We start from the raw sequence: 22,529 nt of genomic DNA on the forward strand, positions 1-22,529 counted from the left end.
CTTCTCTCTAAAATTGTTGGATAGAATATATTTAAATTTTTTTCTTAAAAGTATCAAGAGCTACAAGATAGTAAGATGTTATCAGGCCAGCATCTAAGTGAAAGAAGCCCAGAGGGGTTAGTAGTACACTGAAGCTATAGGTATTTGCCCAGTTAGGGAAACCTGGGGTTTGGTTCTGATCCCCTTTTAAGGTGAGGGATGCAGGGGTTAAGGGTCGGCACCTGTCCCAGTTCTCTTTCTGACCTCTCCTTGATCAAGCTGGGCTCTGCAGAAGACTATACCTCAGGGTAAGAATCTTCCAGAAATCAACACTTATCATTGTCCATCCCTAGCAGACTGCAGAGACAGTTCCCTTATCCCTAGTTAGACTGCAGGGAGAGTTCTCTTGGTGCTGGGCAGACTGACCTGTAACCACAAACTGCCCTTTCGGACCAGAAACTGACGTCACATCACACATCACCTGGGTAGCAGCTCAGTAAGCCCTGAGTCATTTCACTGGACCTCAAGCTGGTGTTGCCTTGGCCACCTGACAGACGCAAATACACCCTCTCTGGGGGGAACAGCCTTCGTCCTAGACCTGCAAGAGCTCCCAGAGAACTTTCCAGTGAAGTAAGCTCACAGGAAATGACCAGGAAGCAGGGAATCATGAGAAAGAGAGAGAGAGGGAAGGATAAAACCTCAGCAGCAACACACCCAAAGATTTTGGATTTTGAAATTATTGGAGCAAATATTCTTATAAAAAATAAAAGACAAGCCTCATAGCTGAGTAAGAACCAAAGAGAACATCCAGAAACAAAAAGCAAAACACAGATAAGTACATGTTTTGTTACGCTTAGTTTGATACCATTTATATAAACTGAAAAAATACTAGTCATATATATTATTCATGGATACCTACTTACATAAAAATATATGAAAAGTACTGGAGGAGGGCATGGAAGCCCACTCCAGTTATTCTTGTCTGGTGAATCCCATGGACAGAAGGGCCTGCCAGGGCTGCAGTCCATGGAGTCCCAGAGTCGGACATGACTGAAGTGACTTAGCATGCACACACACACACATAGAAAATCAACACCAAACTTAGGCCAGAGCTTGTATCTGGCATGGGCTGAAGCAGTCTATACTGTTTAATTTTTCCTTTTCTAATAAAGAAATATATGCATATATCTGAAAGTTAAGTAGTTGTATACCTAGAGAAACAGGTAACAATGGTTATTTCCATGCAGTATAAATATGGGTGGATTTTGGATCACTTTTACATTTATATATTTGCTAGACCCTCACTTTTATGACGGAGAAGGCAATGGCACCCACTCCAGTACTTTTGCCTGGAAAATCCCATGGACGGAGGAGCCTGGTAGGCTGCAGTTCATAGGGTCGCTAGAGTTGGACACGACTGAGCGACTTCACTTTCACTTTTCACTTCCATGCATTGGAGAAGGAAATGGCAACCCACTCCAGTGTTCTTGCCTGGAGAATCCCAGGGAGGGGAAGCCTGGTGGGCTGCTGTCTATGGGGTCGCACAGAGTCGGACAGGACTGAAGCGACTTCACTTTCACTTTTCACTTCCATGGGTTGGAGAAGGAAATGGCAACCCACTCCAGTGTTCTTGCCTGGAGAATCCCAGATGGGCTGCCATCTATGGGGTCTCACAGAGTCGGACACGACTGAAGCGACTTTGCAGCAGCAGCAGCACTTTTATGAAAGACCTACATTAGTACCTGTCTTCACTAACCGACAGAAATCTGAAGAGGATCTTCACTTTCACACACGAAAAGGCAAAAAGCCAGCTTTCAGCATTGTGTGTGTGTGGGGGCAACAGCCATTGAGCAGAGGGGTGGCACCACCAAGCTCCCGCCCCAGGAACTGCACTCAGCATGCCCGCCAGAGCTCTGAGCCCGGTCTGTGAGCATCCGTGCTTTATCTCGATTTGCATCCCTAACAAGACGTGTCCTAAGGTAATCGCTTCTTTACTTTGTGCCATTTTGGCTTATGAAAGGTTTCACAGAAACGCTCTGCTTTTAGACAGTAGGGAAAGCTATTTAAAATATTAACCACAACAGAATAAACTTCAATATTGGGGCCAAAGGAGAAAACATAGACTCTTTAAAAATTATAAACACGGTAAACACAAAAATGAGAACAGGCACAGATAAAGCAGTGTTTGGGAAACTTCTAGATTTACATGCTATGTAATCAAACATGAATATAAGTGAAATAATGATCTAAGAAGTTAGAGAAAAATTAAGCTAAGTACAAAAGAAAAATGAAAGTGATAAAGATAAGCGCAGAATAAAAAGTAAAATAAAAGTTACTATCATTTAGCAAAGACATTACAGACATCCTAATAAAGTTATATGTTTTCATTTAATTATCACAAAGTCCAATGAGAGAGAGATTATCTCAGATTTGTAGAGAGGAGATGAAAGTAATGTTTCTGTGGTCTAACGGCAGGAAAAGGAAAATTATATATAAAATCTAGGGCTGGTTCTCTGGGGGTGGTGGAGTGGAGGAGAATGTGAGAGTTGGACCATAAAGAAGGTTGAGCGCCAAAGAATTGATGCTTTCAACTTGTTGTGCTGGAGAAGACTCTTGAGACTCCCCCAGACAGCAGGGAGATCAAAGCAGTTAATCCTAAAGGAAATCAACCCTGAACGTTCCTTGGAAGAATTGATGCTGAAGCTCTAATACTTTGGCCACCTGATGTGAAGATCTGACTCATTGGAAAAGAACCTGATGCTGGGAAAGACTGAAGGTAGGAGAAGGGGATGACAGAGGATGAGATGGTTGGATGGCATCATCGACTCAATGGACATGAGTCTGAGCAAACTCTGGGAGATAGTAAAGGACAGGAAAGCCTGGTTTGCTGCAGTCCATGGGGTTGCAAAGAGTCGGACAAGATTTAGAAAGTGAACGACAATGAAGAATGGAGGAGGAACCAGATAAATCTAGTATAGAAAAGATAAGCCAATAAAGGACAAATAAATACACAAGCACAATGAACAATGCTAAGGATCAGTCAGGAGGTTATCTAGAAAAATAAAGTTGGATTCCTACTTCATTTTATACACTAAATAGCAGATGGATCAAATACTTAAATGTGAAAAAAAGATCATGAAGCTATTTGAAATAGAAAAACACATTTGTAATCTTTGGGTAGACAAACCTTTTAAACAACAAAAAGTCACAAGAGGTGACAAAGCCATTTACGAAAAAGGGAAAAAACAAACGGATTTTAAACCTGTGAAAAGATCCCCCGTCTCATGTATAGGAAGAAAAACATGTAGGTTTTTTTTTTTTCAACCTATCATATTGGCAAAGATAAGAAAAATCCTGCACAACCTGCATTGATGAAGACTTGGGGAACAGAAATAGGGATGGCATCTTTCAGAGGCATTTCTGCCTCATCTATCAAGTTTCTAAATGCATATGGCCTTTGATCTGCAACTGTGCTCCCAGAAATCTGTCCCACATCCATTGTCAAGCATGGGCTCAAGGTGCCTGGGCATGAATATGCCCGTTCGAAGGATCAAATGATGAAACCACCCATGCAGCCATCAGTAAAGGACCGGTTAAAGGATTTACAGTGTGGCCCTACCATGAAATACTACACAGCCAGTGAAAAGGATTCGGTCGATCTGGAATAACCAAAGTGGAAAGAAGTACCAGGTGCGCTGCCATTTGATTTCAAAAGTAGGATCCAAGGTTTGAAAAATGAGCGATAGCCAGGTGGTGGTTGCTGAAGACGGGGGATGGGCAGAGAGGTTTCACTGTACCTTTTAATTTTGAGTGTTTGAAAATTTTCAACTTTTCCATAACCTCTCACTCTGCAGAGAGAGACAGGTGGAAGAGACTTTTCACTGTATTCTAAATCACATTTTACAAACACCTAGTGTTAATGACTGACCGAGTTCACTTTCACTTTTCACTTTCATGCGTTGGAGAAGGAGGTGGCAACCCACTCCAGTGTTCTTGCCTGGAGAATCCCAGGGACGGGGGAGCCTGGTGGGCTGCTGTCTATGGGGTCGCACAGAGTCGGAGACGACTGAAGTGACTTAGCAGCAGCAGCAGCAGCAGTGTTAATGATTGCTTTTGGGAAGTGAGCCTGGTGATAGAGGTGGGAGGGAGATTACTTTCCAAATAAGCCTTTACACTGTTGGAATTTTTACTTACAGGCATCCATTGCCATTACAATATAAAGGTAAAGTGTCAGGCATCCATTTTTTTATGTACAATTTGGGTGTTTACAGTAATAGAAGTGAGTGGAAAACAAACACTCCTTTGAATACTGTAATCACTTGAATGGCTTCCCTCTGAAGTTATTTCTCTCCAGGGAGATGAAGGTTCTTCCACATCAGATGAGTTTGTCTTGTGAGTATTAGTGCATGATGTGAGTGCTCAGTCACGCCTAACTCTTTGCAGCCCCACGGACTGTAGCCCACCAGGTTCCTCTGTCCGTGGGATTCTCCAGTCAAGAATACTGGAGCGGGTTGCCATTTCCTCCTCCAGGGGACCTTTCCGCCCCAGGGCTCAAACCCATGTCTCTTGCATCTCCTGCCCTGATGGGCGATTCTTTTCCACTAGTACCACCTGGGAAGCCTTGGTATACGATATGAAACCCCAAATATTTTAGCTGAAATTCCTGCAAGTTACTGGGTAGGCAGAAGTGAGCGGGAGTCCCAAACCTTGGTAGCTACAATTTAAAGTCTTATGCTCTAGCTGGGCAGTAGCTCTACTTCAGATTTACAGGATGAAGTGCCTAAGATCTTTACTCACCTATGGCTCACTGGTCGGGTGGGCCCCAAGGGAGTATGCGATCCCGTGACAAGGCTTACTATTTACTGCTGAGAATTCAGCTCAGTTCAGTGTACTTCCTACATGTCTACTGTGTTCACGGTGTGCACAAGGGCTCAGGTGTGCCTGGAAAGGAGTATGTCTCCTGCTGCCGGCTATGGGGTCGCACAGAGTCGGACACGACTGAAGCGACTTAGCAGCAGCAGCAGCAGCCTTCTGAAATGGAGCAGGCCAGGTGCCCAGGTAACTCCGGACCGAGGTGGCGGGTGAGTGAGGAGACCCCTGGGAGGACTGTAGGAAGGCTCGGGAGGAAGGGGTCTTGGGTGGACGTCTGGGTAAAAGGATGAAATCTGAGAAGCAGAGAGAAGACACCGAGGACCCTCCCCAGCTTTAGGTTTCCCTTTAGTAACACAGGTTTTTATAACGATCAGTTTTCCCATATTTCACCTCCCTGCCTCGGGAGTATATCCTGATGAATATATTTCCTTTTCTCAGTATGTACTGGCATTTCTGACAAGCAAGGGTCTAGATCATCAGGCTTGCAAACTCTGTGAGGGCTGGTCTAAGTATCAGACGCCCACACAGATCAGAAGGGTGCAAGTCCTCATTCAAATAAATTCAGATGCGAATTCGTTCTACGGCAGACAACTCTGCAAGTTTGGGGTCAACCTCAGAGGGACTGGCCAGGACCTGATGGCTCTGAAATCATGGTCTAAATTAGCTTTGCTCCTATTTGTATCCTTACAAAGCATTTATGAACGAATAGTTATTGCTTATAAGTAACAGCCCGTGTTAACTGTTCATCACTCTGTGTGGGTTGGGGAAGGGAGGGCTCTTTGAAATAGCTCTCCCCACTTCCCTCTGACACTACTTACATTGAGTCTGGTTGCTCTACCATCTTAGAAGAGATGTACAATGTCGGGCAGCCTTGTTTTACAAAATACAGTGCGTTGTATGTTCTACAGACACAGATGAGGTGTGGAGGAGGAGAAATGTCAGAGACACTGAACTGAAAATCTCACCTCTACAAACAATGCATGGAGGATTTTTCACACGGAATCTAGAAAGAGGGTACTGATGAGCCTGTCTGCAGGGCAGGAATGCAGGGCAGACACAGAGAACAGATTTATGGAAACGGGCGGTGGGGGGAGGAACGAGAGGGTGCCGCAAATGGAGAGGGTGGCATGGAAGTATCTACACGGCCATATGTCAAGTAGACGGCCAGTGGGAATTTGCTATATGACTCAGAGAACTCACCCCGGGGCTCTGTGACCACCTAGAGGGGTGGGAAAGGGCGGGAGGTGGGAGGGAGGTTCAAGAGGGAGGGGACGTATGTACACCTCTGGCTGATTCACGTTGCTGTATGGCAGAAATGAAACCAATATTGTAAAGCAATTATCCTTCAATTAAAAATACATTTAAAAAAAAGATGCCATGAGTATCTGGAATGCAACACAACTAATGTTTCTGACCAGGGGCTGGTTCTAAGATCAGTCAAGACAAATGGCTGGAGCATGATACTATTATAAGCAAAAGCAGAGAGAAATGCAAGTCTCTCCTGTTACTATACGAGGCTTTGCAGGATGCGAGAAGGTTCCCCCATCCCACCCCATCACCTTTATCTGTGGCAAAAATGGGGAAAATGGATTAAAGATTGCCGAGGCAGCCGGTGATCTAAGACCTGCTCGCCATCACGGTCTTCCTGCAGTTCCTCCCTTCTGCGCGCTCTGTATCCACCTGTTTCTGCAGCCATTCTAAGTCTGCAGCCCTGGTCTCCACCTCCGGGGGTCTCGCTATTTGGCCTCATGTTGCCGTGCTTCCTCCTCTGCGAAATGGGGTATTGGTGGTGTCTGCCTCCTAGGCCCCTCCAGGGGGTTAGAAATGCCTGCAAAGCACTTAGCCTGGGATCACTAGCCACATAACTGGCGTTCAACACATGCTTGCTGCTTTATAACAACTCAAAACACAACCGAGGTGCTCCTTATCTTAAAACACTTAGGGTAATAACTCAAACAGGCATACACACACACACAGACAATTATAAGCCATTCAGTTATAAGAATAAAAACAGGAATTAATCCTGCCTTTGCTGGAATTTCTGCAGTACAGAAACGCGCCAGAAACAGGGTTGGCAGATATTCTCATAAGCCCATCTGCTGCCTCAAGAAAGGACCTGAATTCAGCAAAAATCAATCTAAGAGATAGGTTCAGTTGCTTTTCTTCTTTTTTCCTATTGTTCTAGTAAAGAAGTTAATCTAACTGGAAAAACAACTTTAGCCAGTCAGGTCAGTAGCGTTAATCACTGATAAGATTCTACGGAGGAAAACCACTTCCTAACTTTTCCCAGGAAATGAAGGGCTTAAAAAAATAAAACAATCCAAGTAGGGTCACACATTGGCATGTACAGTTCAAATGCTGTTTTATGGAGCAAACCTTAAAAAAATTACAGATAAGTGCTAAGTGATGCTTTCATGAGGTTTTTACTCGTTTGAAGGATGGCTCATCTATGGATTGAAGGTGCCACTTATACTCCCATTAGAATCATGGCACACTGCAGTCTGACAGCAGAAAATTGCATTTCGATCTACTTCTTAGCACAGACTTCTCTAGATATAACTCTGTGAGTGGAGAAATCTATTTCTTAGATGTGACATTGAACGTGCTCTTATTTAAACTCTAGATGAGTGAATTAAGCCTATTAGTCATAATAAAGTGCATAAAGGATTTCAGTTTGCTACATCCTAGAAATCTAACGAAACTCCAGAATTTGCCCCCCCAGCCCGTTGACTCAGCGGGGAACACATTTAGGCGCACTGGGGGTTTGGCAGGTAAGACAATCACCAGAGTGTCGTCACACCTCCTAGTCTCTTGAGCCACACCTATTTTTAAAATTCATCTTTAGTGACTTGAGACCCTCTCTTGGGTGATGGTACGACACTCCACCCATGCCCAGAGCTCTCTCAGGGTCCCTGGGTACCATCTGTGTCAGGGGGCTGTGCCCACTGCCTCCCACCCTGGGCTTCTCCAGGCTGGATCCTCTCCCGGCAGCTCAGGACTGAGCCTACAGGGAGCCGTCCTCTCCCCCATACACGTGCCCCTGGTGTAGCCTCTCCCTCATCTGCCGACCAACCTGAGACCCACACCAGGCTGCAGTGGTCTGCACCCTGTGCTGAGGTTTCAGGACGGAAGGGAATCGGCAGGCAGAAAAGGAAAGCATAAAACTCTATGTCAGATATTACTTCTCCTGGAGTCTCTGGCTCGCCCGGGGCCTCTCAGGGCCCCCTTCCCTCATGGAAGTCAAGTCAGTTGACTTTACAGATGACGTCTGGGGTCAGGGCAAGGAATCCTTTCATGCTACAAAGCCGTGAGCTCCTGGACGCAGTCTCTCCCCCTGCCTGGGTGTCAGAGCTCAAGCCTGCCGTCCGAAGACACACTTCCAGGACACATGCTTGGACACATTGTCCTCTTTAATATATATTACTTTAACACGATCGTACGGTAAAATGGATTTTTCTAGGGTGCAAAGTTGTATGTTTTTGAACACTTTTGTAATCCAGAGGAAAAAACCACCTAAAATATCTTAAGATTAACCATCATTGAAGGAGGAAACAGAACAGGCTCCATTTGAAAGCAGGACTCCATCTTGGGCTGGACTGTGGACTCTGAGCTCTTTGCCCAGTATCTATGGAAACGACATACCAACTGGAAAACCAGGCCCCCAGATGGAAGAGCCCCAGGGCTTGTACCTAGACTCTCCATCCCTAAAAGAATACCCTATTATCTGTGTAACCGAATAGAATCGTAAATTCTATTATGCTTATTGGGGTATGACCACAGGCCTATTGATAATTGTCCACTGTGTTCTTGCCTGGAGAATCCCAGGGACGGGGGAGCCTTGTGGGCTGCAATCTATGGGGTCGCACAGAGTCGGACACGACTGAAGCGACTTAGCAGCAGCAACTACCTAGGCTTAAGGCATATGAATCACAGGTTAACTTTGATTGTATCTTTCTTTTCCTTTGTTCAGACTAGTTTCAGGGAATTTGGGGAGGTGGGTTTGGGCACATACACTTAGGGTATATAAGATTTTCACAAAAACTGGTTGGGGTCCTTGGCTAAGAGGAGACTCTGCCTTGGGTCCACTGGTGTAATAAACTGCACCCCACTATCTGCATTGTCCTTCTGAGTGAGTTTGTTTCCCAGAATGCGTGGCTGCAACATCATCAGAAAGCCGCCCCAAACCCTCTGGGGTCCTTTGGTCACCACTCCTGGAAACTGCCCTGTTTTTCTTTCCTCCTTTTTCTCTTCCAGAGTCTGAGATGAACTCGCTATGCAGTGCTGTCCCTGGGGCCTCTGCAGTGGTCCCTGAGCTGGCAGTGGGCTGGTTTGTCTGGTGTCCTCACTGACATGCCTGTTCCTGGTGACTTGTGAATATAACATGCCAGGAAGAGCGGGGCCAGGACTGTGCCAGGCAGAACAATGGTATTCTACCAGGCTCCCTGCCTGCATACAGTTGTACGTGACCACACACCCCTGTGTGTGACTTCTTTTTTTTTCCATCATTTTTCCAGCCTTTTCTCAAGCCCACACTTTGCCTTTCATGCTCAGGCTGTGTTTCGGGAGAAGTTGGCAGCAGTCAGCTAAAAGCCAGATGAATATACTGAATGCTTTTCCTCTCAAAGAGCTGACAGGATGAAAGGGAAATGAAAGTTCGCTTCCTCGACCAAGGCTGAGGAGTTAGTTTGAGAAGCTTGAGTTGCAAGGCTCATTTCCCTGAGAAGGAAATGGTAGCCCTGAAAGGCCCGTCTGTGGACAAGAGAAGAGAGTTGATTCAACTGTCCTTGATTTGTAAAGATCACACAGAACACTTAATGGCAAGATCAAGCATTTTCTGTAAAGAACTAACTCACCCTTTGGATGTGAGGTCAACCACTATCATGGTGTTTATGAAAAACACCTTCTGGAAAGTGTAGATGGTAAGCCTGGATGGATGAGGCAGGGCTAGCCACCGAACGTGTGTCTGTCGCGTCCTAGGGGACAGGGCACAGGTAATACTAAAGCACCAAGGGTCAGTGGGTTCGATCCGTGCCGCCAAACAAGAACCACCTCCAAGAGGCACCGCACCTGCATGGGATTAATGCCGGTCCCCTCGGTGTGATGAGAAGTGCGAGCCTAATCCAGATCATATGTCTCGGAAAAGCTCCAGACAGACCCCAGCCTGGAGTGAGAAATGTGGATTTTTCAGTTACTAATGTTTAAAGGGTAACATTTCCTTAGTTTCATAAAACAGAATGAAGGCCTTTTTTGAGGCCTGCTTTAAAGGAAATCTTGAAGGCGTCATCACTTCTGTGGGCAGTCACTGCTGGTAGGAAAAAAAGACACCAGCAAGTAAAAATATCCTTTCTCATTATGAGAGTCCCAGTGTCACATGGTACACAGGTGAGCTACTTAAAGGGGGGCATGAAAAGCCCCAGGACAAGAGAATCCATGGAGAAGAGGCTGATGGGCTCTGTGAATTACTGAAATTTGTGTATGAAGTATTGTGTATGGGTACATTCTCAAGGGTTCACAGCCTTCAACAGATTCTTGAAAAAATCCGTATGCCCAGAGAAATTTAGAAAGTACTCATCCCTTCCACTAATGTAAATCCAAGACAGGTTCACAAAATGAATGTAAAAGTACCATCAACGGGCAACAAAACAAGAAGTTACAGGTGGATCTTGATTGAAATGGGAGAAGACTTTATAAGCACAAAAGGAATAGGAGGATTCACCAAGGATTAATAAACACTCAAAACTGGAATTTTTATACAAAAAAAAAAAAAAAGCCCAGCGTAAATAAAACTGAAAGGCAAATGAGGGAGATGTCTACCGTAAATTACTGGAAATGGGTAAGGATTCTTAACCTATTAAGAGAATGAACTCGAACGAATAAGGAAGAAAAACTCTCAAACAGAGAAAGATAGGCAAAGCATGGGAACAGACAACTCACAGAACAAATACAGTTAATAGCAGCTGTGTGCTGGAGCCAGCTGCTACCAGCACATACCGGCTGATTCTCTGCTCTTGATTCAGAGACATCACCCCAATAACCTGAAATTGATCATGGTGGAGTTTTTACAGCAGAGAAATCACCTACAAATCAAGGCTTTTTTTTTTTTTTTTGACAGTCAATTTACCAGCACACTTTGTTAATAGATATACAAAAAGCAGTTCAAGTGTACCAGCAGTCAAAGAAATGCAGAGAGAAATGAGGTCTGGGTGAGATGAAATAAGCACATTTCACCCTATTCCTCCTGCAAATTACAACATAAAAGTCTGGAGAAAGTCCATAAAGCAACCGACAGACACTCTGAAAGATGGAGAAAAGTAAATGGACTGGCTAGGGATCTCAGAGGGCTTCCTAGGTGGCTCAGTGATAAAGAAGCTGCCTGCCAATGCAGGAGACACAGGAGACGCAGGTTTGATCCCTGGGTCTGGAAGATCTCCTGGAGCAGGAGCATGGCAACCCACTCCAATATTCTTGTCTGGAGAATCCCATGGACAGAGGAGCCTGGTGGGCTACAGTCAGACACGACTTAGTGACTAAACAACAACAGGGACCTCAGAACTCGAGGAACTGCCCAGTAGCGAGTCCTTGTTTTTTTCTGTTTTCCCCTTCTTTATATCTTGGCCTGGGCTCTGGGGAGGTGCCCCCCTCCTAATCTGAAAATGCCAATAGCATCAGACTGAAAAAAAGAAAATATAAAAAAAAAGGCCTGAGGAGAGCCTATCTTTAGCTAAAAGAACAGGAGCAGCATGAGCCAGTAAGAGATACATTGTGGCCATACCTGACCTAATTCTGCCTCCAGGTGAGACTAGAAAAAAGCCATGCCCTGCTGTCCCCACTGGGTACCACATCCTGGACATGGCCCAGCCCTGTTACCCATCCCTCCCTACAGTAACAGGCCTCATCTCTTCCCTGGAACAAAGCCTGTGGATGGAACTTCCCAGTGGATTTCTTATCACCACAAAGACCAGAAGGAAGCAGGGCAACATTTTGCACATCTTGAAAGAAGAAAACAGTCAACCCAGAATTCTATATCCATGGAAAGTATTTTTCAGTAATGAAAGCGAAACAGACATGTCCAGAGGAAGGAAAACTAAGAATTTTTCACCAGCAGACCTGCTTTAACGGAATAAAAGAAGTCTTTTCAGATAGGAAGGAAATGATAACAGAAAGAAACCTGGGGCATCAGAAGTGAAGAAAGAACAGGAGGAGGGATGGTATGAGTAGGTCCTGTAAACCATTCTCCTTAAGTTTAAAAAACGATGCTTGGTGGTTAAAAGCAAAAATGACATCTAAAGAGGTCTCACTATGTTAAGGTAACACTGAAGGCATCCACATCACAGAGGGAGAGGAATAAAGGGGCGGAAAAGATGGTGAAGCTCTACCTTCCACTTGAAGTGATAAAATATTGATACTAGTAGACTGTGATACATTATGTACATACAATGTAATCTTTAGAGCAGCAGTTTTCAGTTAGGGGTGATTGTGTCTCCTAGGAGACCTCTGGCCATGTTTAGAGGCATGATTACACACACTACTGCCATCTACAGTTGGTAGAAACCAAGATGCTGCTAAACATTCTATGATACACGGGACAGTCCGATGCAACACAGAGTCATCCAGCCCAAAATGTCAACGATGCTGAGGCTGAGAAACTCTGCCCTAAGGCAGCCAGACAAAAAAGTACAGACAGACATATTTAATAAACACTATAGATGAATCAATATGGAGTAGTGAAAAACTTTTAACAAGCCCACAGGAAGTCAGGAAAGAGGAGCATGATAAAAACATTAAAAAGATAGGCTTCAACTCTATTAATAATTTATATTAAAAGTAAATGGTCTGTATACACCAGTGAAAAGCCAGTGACAGAACGGATGAAAAATACATGCCTCAACTATATGCTGTTTCTCGGAAACTCATTTCAAGTGAAATGACATAAGTAAAAGTAAAAAGATGGAAAGACACATTCCTTGCAAACCCCAGTCAAAAAAAAAACCAAAAAAACTGGGCGAATGTATTAATGTAAGATAAAACATTTTAGGACAAAGTCACCAGAGCCAAAGAAGGACATCTGTTGTTGTTGTTTAGCTGCTAGGTCACGTCCAACTCTTTTGCGACCCCACGGACTGTAGCCCGCCAGGCTCCTCTGTGCATGGGATTCTCCAGGCAAGAATACTGGAGTGGGCTGCCATGCCCTTCTCCAGGGGATCTTCCTAATTCAGGGATTGAACCCAGGTCTCCTGCATCTCCTGCACTACCAGGGAAGCCCAAAATGAAGGATGTTACATAATAATGAAAGGATCAATTCACCAAGAAGACACTGCAGTCCAGATTGTTTTGTACCACAAACAACAGAGCTTCAAAACACATGAAGTAAAAACTGATGGCTGAAAAGAGACGCGTGTATAGCTGGAAACTTCAGCATCCCTTTCAGTAATCTATAGAACTACTAGATGTAAAAAGCTATTTTATGTATCAAATGGGCAAAGCTTTGAAATATTAATACTTAATACCAGCAAAGTCATGGTGAGACAGACGCTCTGTACTAGTACGGGAACATAAGTGCAGGTTAGTCTTGAAAAATATTTATATATATTCAGAGGCTTAAAATGGTTATACCATTTTCCTTACCAGTGATTATATCTTTGTACTTTGCATTTGGTTTTTACTTTTGTCCCCACCTCAAGTTTCCTGTCATACAAACAGAAACCGTTACTTCCAACAGCATAAAAATGAGACCATACACATAAAGTGTGTTATATACTCTTGTAACTGCTGTACAGAAACTAAATCAGTGGTAGAGATTTTTGTAAATAATTTTTGAAGGTGGAAAATGTTAAGAAAGGATGCCCATTACCATTCCTATCTCCCAATGAGTCAGCTCTGTGCATCAGGGGGCCAAAGTATCAGGTATCTTATTGTATTTATTGTAAATATCTGTTTTATTGGCCAAGCCAAATTATTCACAGTGCCACCTGTCACTCTCCAAAATGTCGTAGTACATAGATCAAGGGTCCCCAGCCTCTGGGATCTAATGCCTGATGATCTGAGGTGAAGGTGATATGATAATAATAGAAATAAAGTGCACAATAAGTGTAATGAGCTTGAATCATTTGGAAACCGTCCTCCCCACCCCTCAGCCATGGAAAAGCTGTCTTCCATGAAACCAGACCCTGGTGTCAAAAAGCTTGGGGACTGTTGGTATAGATGACAAGCTGAATGGGCACCCTCGCTATTCTGAATAGAAGAGATAAAAATATTCCTAAGAGGTCGTTCCCGGCAGTCCAGTGGTTAAGAATCCACCTGCCGACGCAGGGGACAAAGGTGTGATCCCTGGTCCGAGAAGATTCCGCATGCCTTAGAGCAACTAAGCCTGTGGTTACAACTACTGAGCCCATGCCCTGGGGCCCATGCTCTGCAATAAGAGAAGCCATCACAGCGAGAAGCCCGCACACTGCAAATAGAGAAAGCCCACGTGTAGCAACGAAGACCTAGTACAACCAAAAATAAACTAAAAAATATCCCTCAGAATAGCTAAACTATACTGCACCACAGCTATGCACCCAACACTGTACTAAATGCTTTCCGTGGATGGTCTCATTTCCCCATCTCAGGAGCTGAATTAACTGTTTTATATAGGTGCTGAGAACTTAAGCAACTTGTCCAAGTTCAGATGCTGGCAAGTAGCGGGGTCCGGATTCCAAGCACCTCCATCAGGTTCAGAGCTGCGGGCGTACCTGGGCCTGCCTGAGTGCAGGGTTGGCCGGCAGGGGTCTGGCAGGGACGCAGGGCACACGAGGAGCCTGGTGCAGGGGTGGGAGCCCTCGCTGTGGGGAACTCGGCCAAGGGGCGTCGGGGGCTTTGAGGGGTCTGCTGATGTCCACGTGCTGACATGGCAGCACTCTCCGGGTGTTGTCCTGTGGGGTCAGAGCAAAGAGCCACAATGTGATCATTACAGGGTATCCCTGGAGGACATGCAGTGCTAACGCCTCTGCTAAAGCTGCGGCAGGGAAGGGGCTCGAGGAAGGGAGAGAAATCAAGGAGTTACAGGAAAGGGAATCTATTATCATTTATGTAAATGTCAGAATTCTAACAGAAGCACCCTTCTCCACCCCCAAATCTGAACCCATGGGGATTGGCTTTTTTCTTAGGTTTTAATTTCTTTCTTGAGTATAGTCGCTTTTCAATATTGTGTTCGTTTCTACTGTACAGCAAGGTGAACCAGCTATACATATACCTATATCCACCCCCCGCCCCGCTTTTTCTTTTTAATTTCCTTCCCATTTAGCTCTGGGATCAATTTCTGTTTGAATTTTTAAAAATTGGATTAATTAATTAGCAGGTAGGTGCAAGGCACCTCAGCAAGTGCCGCCACGTGTAAAGACACAAACCAGAAATTCAGGAAATTCCGAAGGACTTGTGAAAATTAGATGCAGTTCAATGTACACAAGGCTCGATGAGAACCAAGGAAGGAGGAGCATGGGGGATTCTGGAAGCCAAGGGTGGAGGCTGGGGCTGGGTCCAGAGGAACACTGCCCACATGGCCTTGTTTTTAGTGACAGATGAGACTGGAAGCAGCGTAAGCCTCACACACCCTGCCCCTCCCTGCCTACCTCTTTTATTCCTTTCCCTCTAAAAACAGCTTTACTGAGGTTTAATTGACTGTTAGTTTCAGTCAATATTTAAAATGTACATTTGGTAAATTCTGGTAGAGGTTCACACCCATGAAACCATCACAAGAGAAACAATGAACATACCCATCGCCGTCATCAGCTATGTCTCATTTTCACTAGAGCTTTGACTTGTGAAGTCCTTCCCTTTCCTTTTCCCAGCAGCTACTGATACAACTTTGGTCATTATAAATTGGTTTGCATTTTCTAGAATTTTATAAAAATGGCATCATTGGTATGGTCTGGCTTCTTTCACTCGGCATGATTATTTTGAGATGTACCCAAGATATCCTGTGTATCAATAGTTCATTTTGTCTTATTCTGAATGGCATGTGTGTATTCTGTGTAAATATAACAGAATGTGCTTACCCTTCTACCTGCTGATGGGTATTTGGGTCATTTCTGGTTTCTGGTCCTTCAAAATAAAGCTGCATCTTTGACTCTCACAAATAAAGCTGTTTTCTCCTCATGTCCATGGTTGGGTGTGGAAAGTGGCAATGCTTATTAGGAATGGCTTCTCTTTGGAACCCAACTCTATACTTTTTGGATTGAGGGAGATAAAATAGATTTTCTTTTCTTTTTTTTTTTTGCCTACTGAATGCCTGATAATGGTTTGAAAAATCATTTGTCATTTATTGACACAAACACTTTCCTGCTACAATCTGGACTCTTGTTGAATGAGTTCAATACTCAGGAATTCTTGTAGATATATCAGAAACACTTGGTGGGGAAACAAAATGCCAGAGTGAAGGCTAGTCAGCATTCACCAGGGCAGTAGGAAAGTTAAGAGACAGCAGGGAGCGGGAGGCCCTTTAAGGATCCAGCTCTCTGAAGCTGTGGGCTGGACAGAGCTTCCACAGTTCGTGGTTGGAGCAAAATGGGCCCAACCAAGGGCTCAGGGTAATGCTTAGAAATACCTTGGGAGTAGCTCTTAGAAATACCCTCATTGTGACTATTAGAGATATCCTGGGAGTAACTCTTAGACGTACCCTCAGTGTGACCCTTAGACGTACCCTCGGTGTGACCCTTAGACATATCCTCAGCGTGACCCTTAGACGTACCCTCAGTGTGACCCTTTGACATACCCTCACTGTGACCCTTAGAAATACCCTGGGAGTAGCAGGGAGCCACAGAAGCCCCCCTCCCCAGTCCATGGCACCCTCGCACCACAGCAGGGGTCCAGCGTCAGGACCCGGCCTGAGGGCAGGCCCAGTCCCCTCCCCTCCCCCATGGAGTCCGGCCGCCTGGGTGAAGGCAGGGTGGTGACCAAGACCACGTCCCTCCCGGGATGTGGGCTCAGTGGAATCCGGCACCCTGAGCCTCTCCCAGCCCCAGCCGTCGCCTCGGGGAGCCTCTGTCATCCAGAGCGGGCTGACCCAGCGCTTTTCAGGAAGAGTCTCCGGGTCGAGTCCCGCTCAATCTCTTGTTGAAACACCCGCGTCCTCACGGCTCACTCACTCACCTCTCGTCTGTTGGAAACTCACCTTAGGTGTGCTGGAAGGTGGCGGCTTCCTCGTCGGGCCTTTGCTGAGGTGGGTGAGGTGGGCCTGGCCGGGCTGGGAGCCCCTGGGGGGCCGGGGAGGGCGCACGCACCTGCAAGTCAACCCCAGACACGCTCCGTGGGGGGCGCCGCACCCTCTGCCCAGCTCCACTTTCCCCGTTTTTCACAGAAACGCTCAAAACACAGCTCACTTCTTTTAACTCAGTGTGTTAACCATGCAAGAGAAAAGGTTTAATCTCTTACAGGACTAAAATATAAATACTGAGTTCTTTCCCCCAGAGCCATTATGCTGTTAAACTAAAGTTCTTGCAATGCATAGGAACACGACTTTGTGACACCTGGGAGACTTTTTGCATAAAGCTGGCATTTTAGCAACATCTTGGAATATATTTGGATCAAAAGCTACCCCAGCTGATAAAGATGTTTTAATATCCCATGTCTTATGAAAATTACCAAGGTTAGGGTGGGGAAAAACACACCAGTGGAATTCATCAACACCCTGCTTATTTATGTAATAAGCAGCGAATAGTTTGAGGAGAAAGCGAAGCGGGCAGCCAGTCCGGCAGAAACGTTAAAACCCCAGACCAACAGAAAATCTGACCCCTTCTTTGCTAAGGAAACACAATGATAAGCAGTTGGTCGTCTTCTTTCAAATGCCATTTCTTGAAAAAATGACCCCGACCCAGGGTACCTTAGCTTTTCGATGGTGTTTTTTTTATCTGTAAACAGCAGTCGTATCAACGTCTTCCTTTTGAGGTAAACCACACATCCAGCAGCAAGAAGACAGAGGATGGTGACCAGAATTCCTATCGTTAAACCCTGGTTATCTGAAACAAAGCACGTTCGACTCAGAGAACGAGGCAGTTACAGTGAAATACGGGGTGTATGAAATTGTGACATTTACGGCAAAATGAACTTGGAAGGAAAGACCAGAAATGCAGTGAGTAAATCCTTGAATGGTGTAAGGATAAATTAGCTTTACTTCAAAGGTCGTGCTTGAGGTACAATCTGCCTCGCCATCATTCATTGCTGACAAATCTGGAACTTGCTAAAGGGGAATATAACCTGGCAGTTGGGACCACAGGTCTGGCCACATGGGCCCCCCGAGCGTGCCAACGGCAGGGGAACGGCGGTCAGAGAAAGTAACAGGGAGCTGTCACTGGCATCCCATCAGAACCAAAGTGAAGTGAAGTCAAAGTGCTAGTTGCTCAGTCGTGTCTGACTCTTGCGACCCCAAGGGACTGTAGCCCGCCAGGCTCCTCTGTCCATGGAATTCTCCAGGCATGAATACTGGAGTGGGTAACCATTTCCTTCTCCAGGGGATGTTCCCAACCTAGGGATCAAATCTGGGTCTCCTGCATTGCAGTCGGATTTTTTTTTTTTAACCATTAGATCCACCAGTGGCCCCCAAATTGAAGTCTTCCCAGCCCCAGTGACACTCCTTCAGTCTCTTTCCTTCTCTCATTCTTGGGGGTTGGAATCTGTTTTACTTTTGTTTTTTCAATTTTTTTAGACCAAGATCTTACTTCTGGCTATTGTCAAATTGGAAGGTGAAAAAGAAAACTCTGTTTAAATGAAACACCCTTGGATTTTGTTTTGTTGTGTTAGGGATTTAAAACACAGCCTGTGGGGGGCAAACCCCCATCTCTTGGAGGATGCTGTTTACATTCTCAAAGGAAGGATCCCCTTTTCTGTGACTTGATTCCATTTTGTTTAGTACAGAGACTCTAAGATTCCTCAAGGATGCAGAAAGGAAGGGAAAATCGAGCTATCGAGTTGGTTTGACTGCAGCTGCGGCCAAGGGCTGTCTGTGGAGGGCTCTGGGTGCCAGGAGTCGGGGGTTCACCAGGGCTGTGGGTTCCTTGGGAGTGCAGATCTCAGTTCACCGGTCTGTTCTCCCACCGGCTGCCAGGGTCTGTGTCACTTGGTAGGTGCCCCACAGTCCTTCTGGGCTGCTGCTGATGGCCGTGGTGGCAGCTTCTGTCACCCAGGCTGTCCTACCTCTGACCGGGATGTTTGGCTGGTTGGGAACCAGAGAAGCCGCTCCCACCCCAGGGGAGAAAGACTTCACACCCTGGTTCTGGACTTTGTCTTCAACTGACAGGTCCTACCAAGGATGTGTCTAAGGAAGACAATCAATATAAGACTGTCTTGATTCACTTGTTCAGTGTTACTGGAAAAGCCTTGCTCTGGTTTCCCAGCTAACACGCACCTCTTTTGAGACTGAGCCAGCAGTCTAGGGGCCTCTGCTTAAGGTCCTATTATGTCTTAACACAGCTCGTTAAAAAGGCTTCCCCGTCCTTCACCATCTCCCAGAGCTTGCTCAAACTCATGTCTATTGAGTTGGTGATGCCCTCCAACCATCTCATCCTCTGTCGTCCCCTTCTCCTCCTGCCTTCAATCTTTCCCAGCATGAGGGTCTTTTCCAATGAGTCAGCTCTTCGCATCAGGTGGCCAAAGTATTGGAGTATAGTTTCTAGTTTCCTCAAATCAAATCCCTACGTCTTCAACTGATCAGTTATTAAACACTGACAGGAGCAGCTGGCGCCTGGCAGATGCTGGAGAGATACTAGCTTCAGGGACTTCTGAGCCCCGGTCACGTGGGTGGCTGCATTGAAGAGTAAGACCCGTGGTGTGTGGCCTTCCCTGTGTAACCCTTGGCCGGCTTCTCAAGGCCCCTCTTTTGTAGGTGTTTTGGGGGGAAGAAATTAAACCTATTTTATGAAATGATGGCAACAGTGGATGAGTTTGGCTCTTCAGTTATTTTCATTTAAAAAATATTCTTACCCGGTACAATGAAGAGTTAATGACTCCGTGGGTTTGCCATGTTTTGGCAGCTCCCAACCCTGAGACCCACTGGGGCCCACACTAAAAAGACACTCAGAGCATGTGGCCTGTCTCCCACCATCCTCTCCAATTCCTTGAACATCTGGTTCACTTGAATGTGGATGGAACATTCACATTCTGATGTGGCAGGGTTTCTGATGCATTAAAAATGAAAACCCTGATGTTTTTGAACTCTTAATGGCCAATTTGAAAATTAAGTTGCAGCTGAGAGGCCACCCATCAAGGCATGGATGGCAGTGAGGAACAGGGAGGCTGGGCCAGACCCAGCTTATTATCCCCTGGGATGGACATGCACTAAGAGATGAGACCTGGAGGCCCTTTGACTACCTGCTGCGGGGCCAGGCTGAGAGGGCAGGACCCTGGGCGCCCTTGGAAGCAGCATTGAGACTCGTCCCACCTTTCAGTACAGGGATGACCAGAAGTTCCCTTCCCTTCCTCACAACACGACACTGCCTTCTCTAGATGTGCCTGCTTGGAGGGGCTCTCCTACCTGGCCCTGCAGAGCAGTGTTGTGTCTGTTGTCATGGAAACACCGGCCAAGCCACAGATTCAACCCCACCCATCACTGCAGGACATACAACTTCCTCCGTCAGCCACTGACTGAGTGCCCCGGGGGCTCAGGTGGGCGCTAAGGTGGCAACACAAGTGTATTTGGGCAGTTCCTGCCCACCCTGCCCCTGACTCCCCAGCAGGGCTCATGGTGGGGTCTCTGCACCACTGGACTCGCTGCTTCCACTTCAAAGGGGGCGTCACCCTGGCTTGCCTCCTCACTGGCTGCCAATCTCTCAGAGAAGACGGCCCTGAGCTAGGAGACCACTTCTCATCTCTGGGGAGACAAGAACTGATGATCCCAGCACAGCGGCCCTTGGGGGTCTCTACGTGGGTAGACCTATGTCTCAATCTTAGCTGCGTGACTCTGTGAAAGTTATTTAACTTCTCTGAGCTTCAGGTCCTTTGTATGTAAAGAAAGAAGAAGAAGAATGCCCACTTTCATAAGGGTTCAATTAATGCCTGAAAAACGTGAAGCCTGGTGCCCGTAGGGAACAACAGCTCAGCAACGGTGACTGCTGGGCTGGGCCCAGTCCCTTTATGAAGAGAATGGCATCTTTCTAGTAAGAGCTTTAAAAGGCACTTGACTTCACAACTCTTGGCCTCAGTAAACAAGGCTGGCCTTGACCAAGCAGTTTGAACCTCTGACCACGAGGTGCACACTCACTTGGCAGTTTGTGGTAGAATGACCTTAACTGAGAAAATATCACAGGCTGAGTGTGTGCTCAGTCGCTCAGTCATGTTTGAATCTTTGCGACCCCATGGATGGTAGCCCGCTAGGCTCCTCTGTCCATGGGATTCTCCAGGCAAGAATACTGGAGTGGGTTGCCATTTCCTTCTCCAGCGGATCTTCCTAACCCAGGGATTGAACCTGCATCTCCTGCATTGGCAGGTGGATTCTTTATCACTAGCGCCACCTGGGAACCTGGAAACCTCAGCCTCTGAGCAAAGCAGAGCGAGGAGTCTCTGCAAAGATCAGGGAAGGATGAGAGAGGGTCTGGAAACAGGGGCCTCGGCCTGTGTCAGGTCACCTGGACCTGTGGGGTCCCCACCGGGTTTCCAGCTGTGTACCCACCCAAGGGCTGGCGGGTCCTCTGTCCTGCCTGCAATGGTCCCCCGAGGGCCCGGCTTCCCGTGCCCCTCGGGAGCTCGGCCCACTCCCCGGGACACGCTGTCACCACTAACCTGCTTGCCGGACGGGGCCGCTGTCCGTGCTCCCTCCGAAGCCAAACCTGTCACAGAAGGGAGGTGCCCAGTGGGGCTCGCAATGGCAGTTCTTCCTGTTGTTGCACACCTTTTGGGCAGAGGGGGACAAAGACACCAAGAGGGAGGCAGGGTTAGGATGTGTCTACACCTGGGGCAGCGCCAAGTCTCTGAGCCCTAACTGAGCCCTATAGCGAAGCAAAGGCCCTGTGGTCAGTGCCCCCACCACATGGAGGCAGACAGACTCTGGACACACCACTTCGAGGATCCACCCTGCACCCAGCACCACACCAGTCGAGAGCCTGAGGCTGCAAATATAACAGAATCTGCTGTTGTTACATCAGCAGCTGTTGAGAGAAAGATGGAGACCATCAGGGCTCACCGGCCCCCTCCCACCTCTTTTCTGTCTCAATTTCCAGGTGCCTTTTTTTGGTTCCAGGAAACCCTCCCAATCTGGCTGAGATGAGAAGACCTCTCAGTAGTGAGAAAGGGACCCTGCTACTGGGACATGAAATCCATGCCCTTGGGCATCAAGGGTCTGACAACCCCGGGCAACTTCAGACAGGGTGCTAGGGTAGGCTGGGTGACTCGGGGTCCCACAGCAGTCTGACGGCCAGGCCTCCTGCTCCCCCTGATGCCCACAAGGTACCGCCTCCCCAAAGTCTGCTCTGATTCCTTCAGCAGACACTCCGGAGGGCTGGTCCCAGCTCCTACCCCCCTGAGTGGTGGACACAGCCAGCAGTGAACTGTGTCCTGGTGAAATAAGAGGATGATGGCTCTGGTCCCAAGCGAAAGGGCTGCTCAAGAAGGTGGGAGGGGCGGCTTTGCTCTTGGTGGGCCCTGAGGCTCCACAGAGGGGCCAATGCTTGCTCACCCTGTGATCCAGGGTGACTGATGCCACCTGTGATGACATT

At 46.7% G+C, this 22,529-nt stretch overlaps 1 protein-coding gene across 4 annotated transcripts in view; it reads right to left on the minus strand.

Moving 5' to 3' along the window:
* ADAM12 (ADAM metallopeptidase domain 12) overlaps positions 1–22,529 on the minus strand; it is a 394,287-nt gene that overhangs the window by 16,676 nt on the left and 355,082 nt on the right. For all 4 annotated transcript variants that reach the window (XM_086378404.1, XM_086378406.1, XM_086378408.1 and 1 more), the window contains 4 exons: positions 21,598–21,706; positions 17,708–17,843; positions 17,000–17,108; positions 14,583–14,762 (listed from right to left, as the gene is read on the minus strand). In XM_086378404.1, coding sequence (XP_086234530.1) covers positions 14,583–14,762; positions 17,000–17,108; positions 17,708–17,843; positions 21,598–21,706 — 534 coding nt within the window. The remainder of the gene's footprint in view (positions 1–14,582; positions 14,763–16,999; positions 17,109–17,707; positions 17,844–21,597; positions 21,707–22,529) is intronic.

Source organism: Bos grunniens, chromosome 26 (assembly GCF_055505025.1).
Source record: "Bos grunniens cultivar Pamir isolate PY7600 chromosome 26, Bosgru_T2T1.0, whole genome shotgun sequence".
Lineage (NCBI taxonomy): Eukaryota > Metazoa > Chordata > Mammalia > Artiodactyla > Bovidae > Bos > Bos grunniens.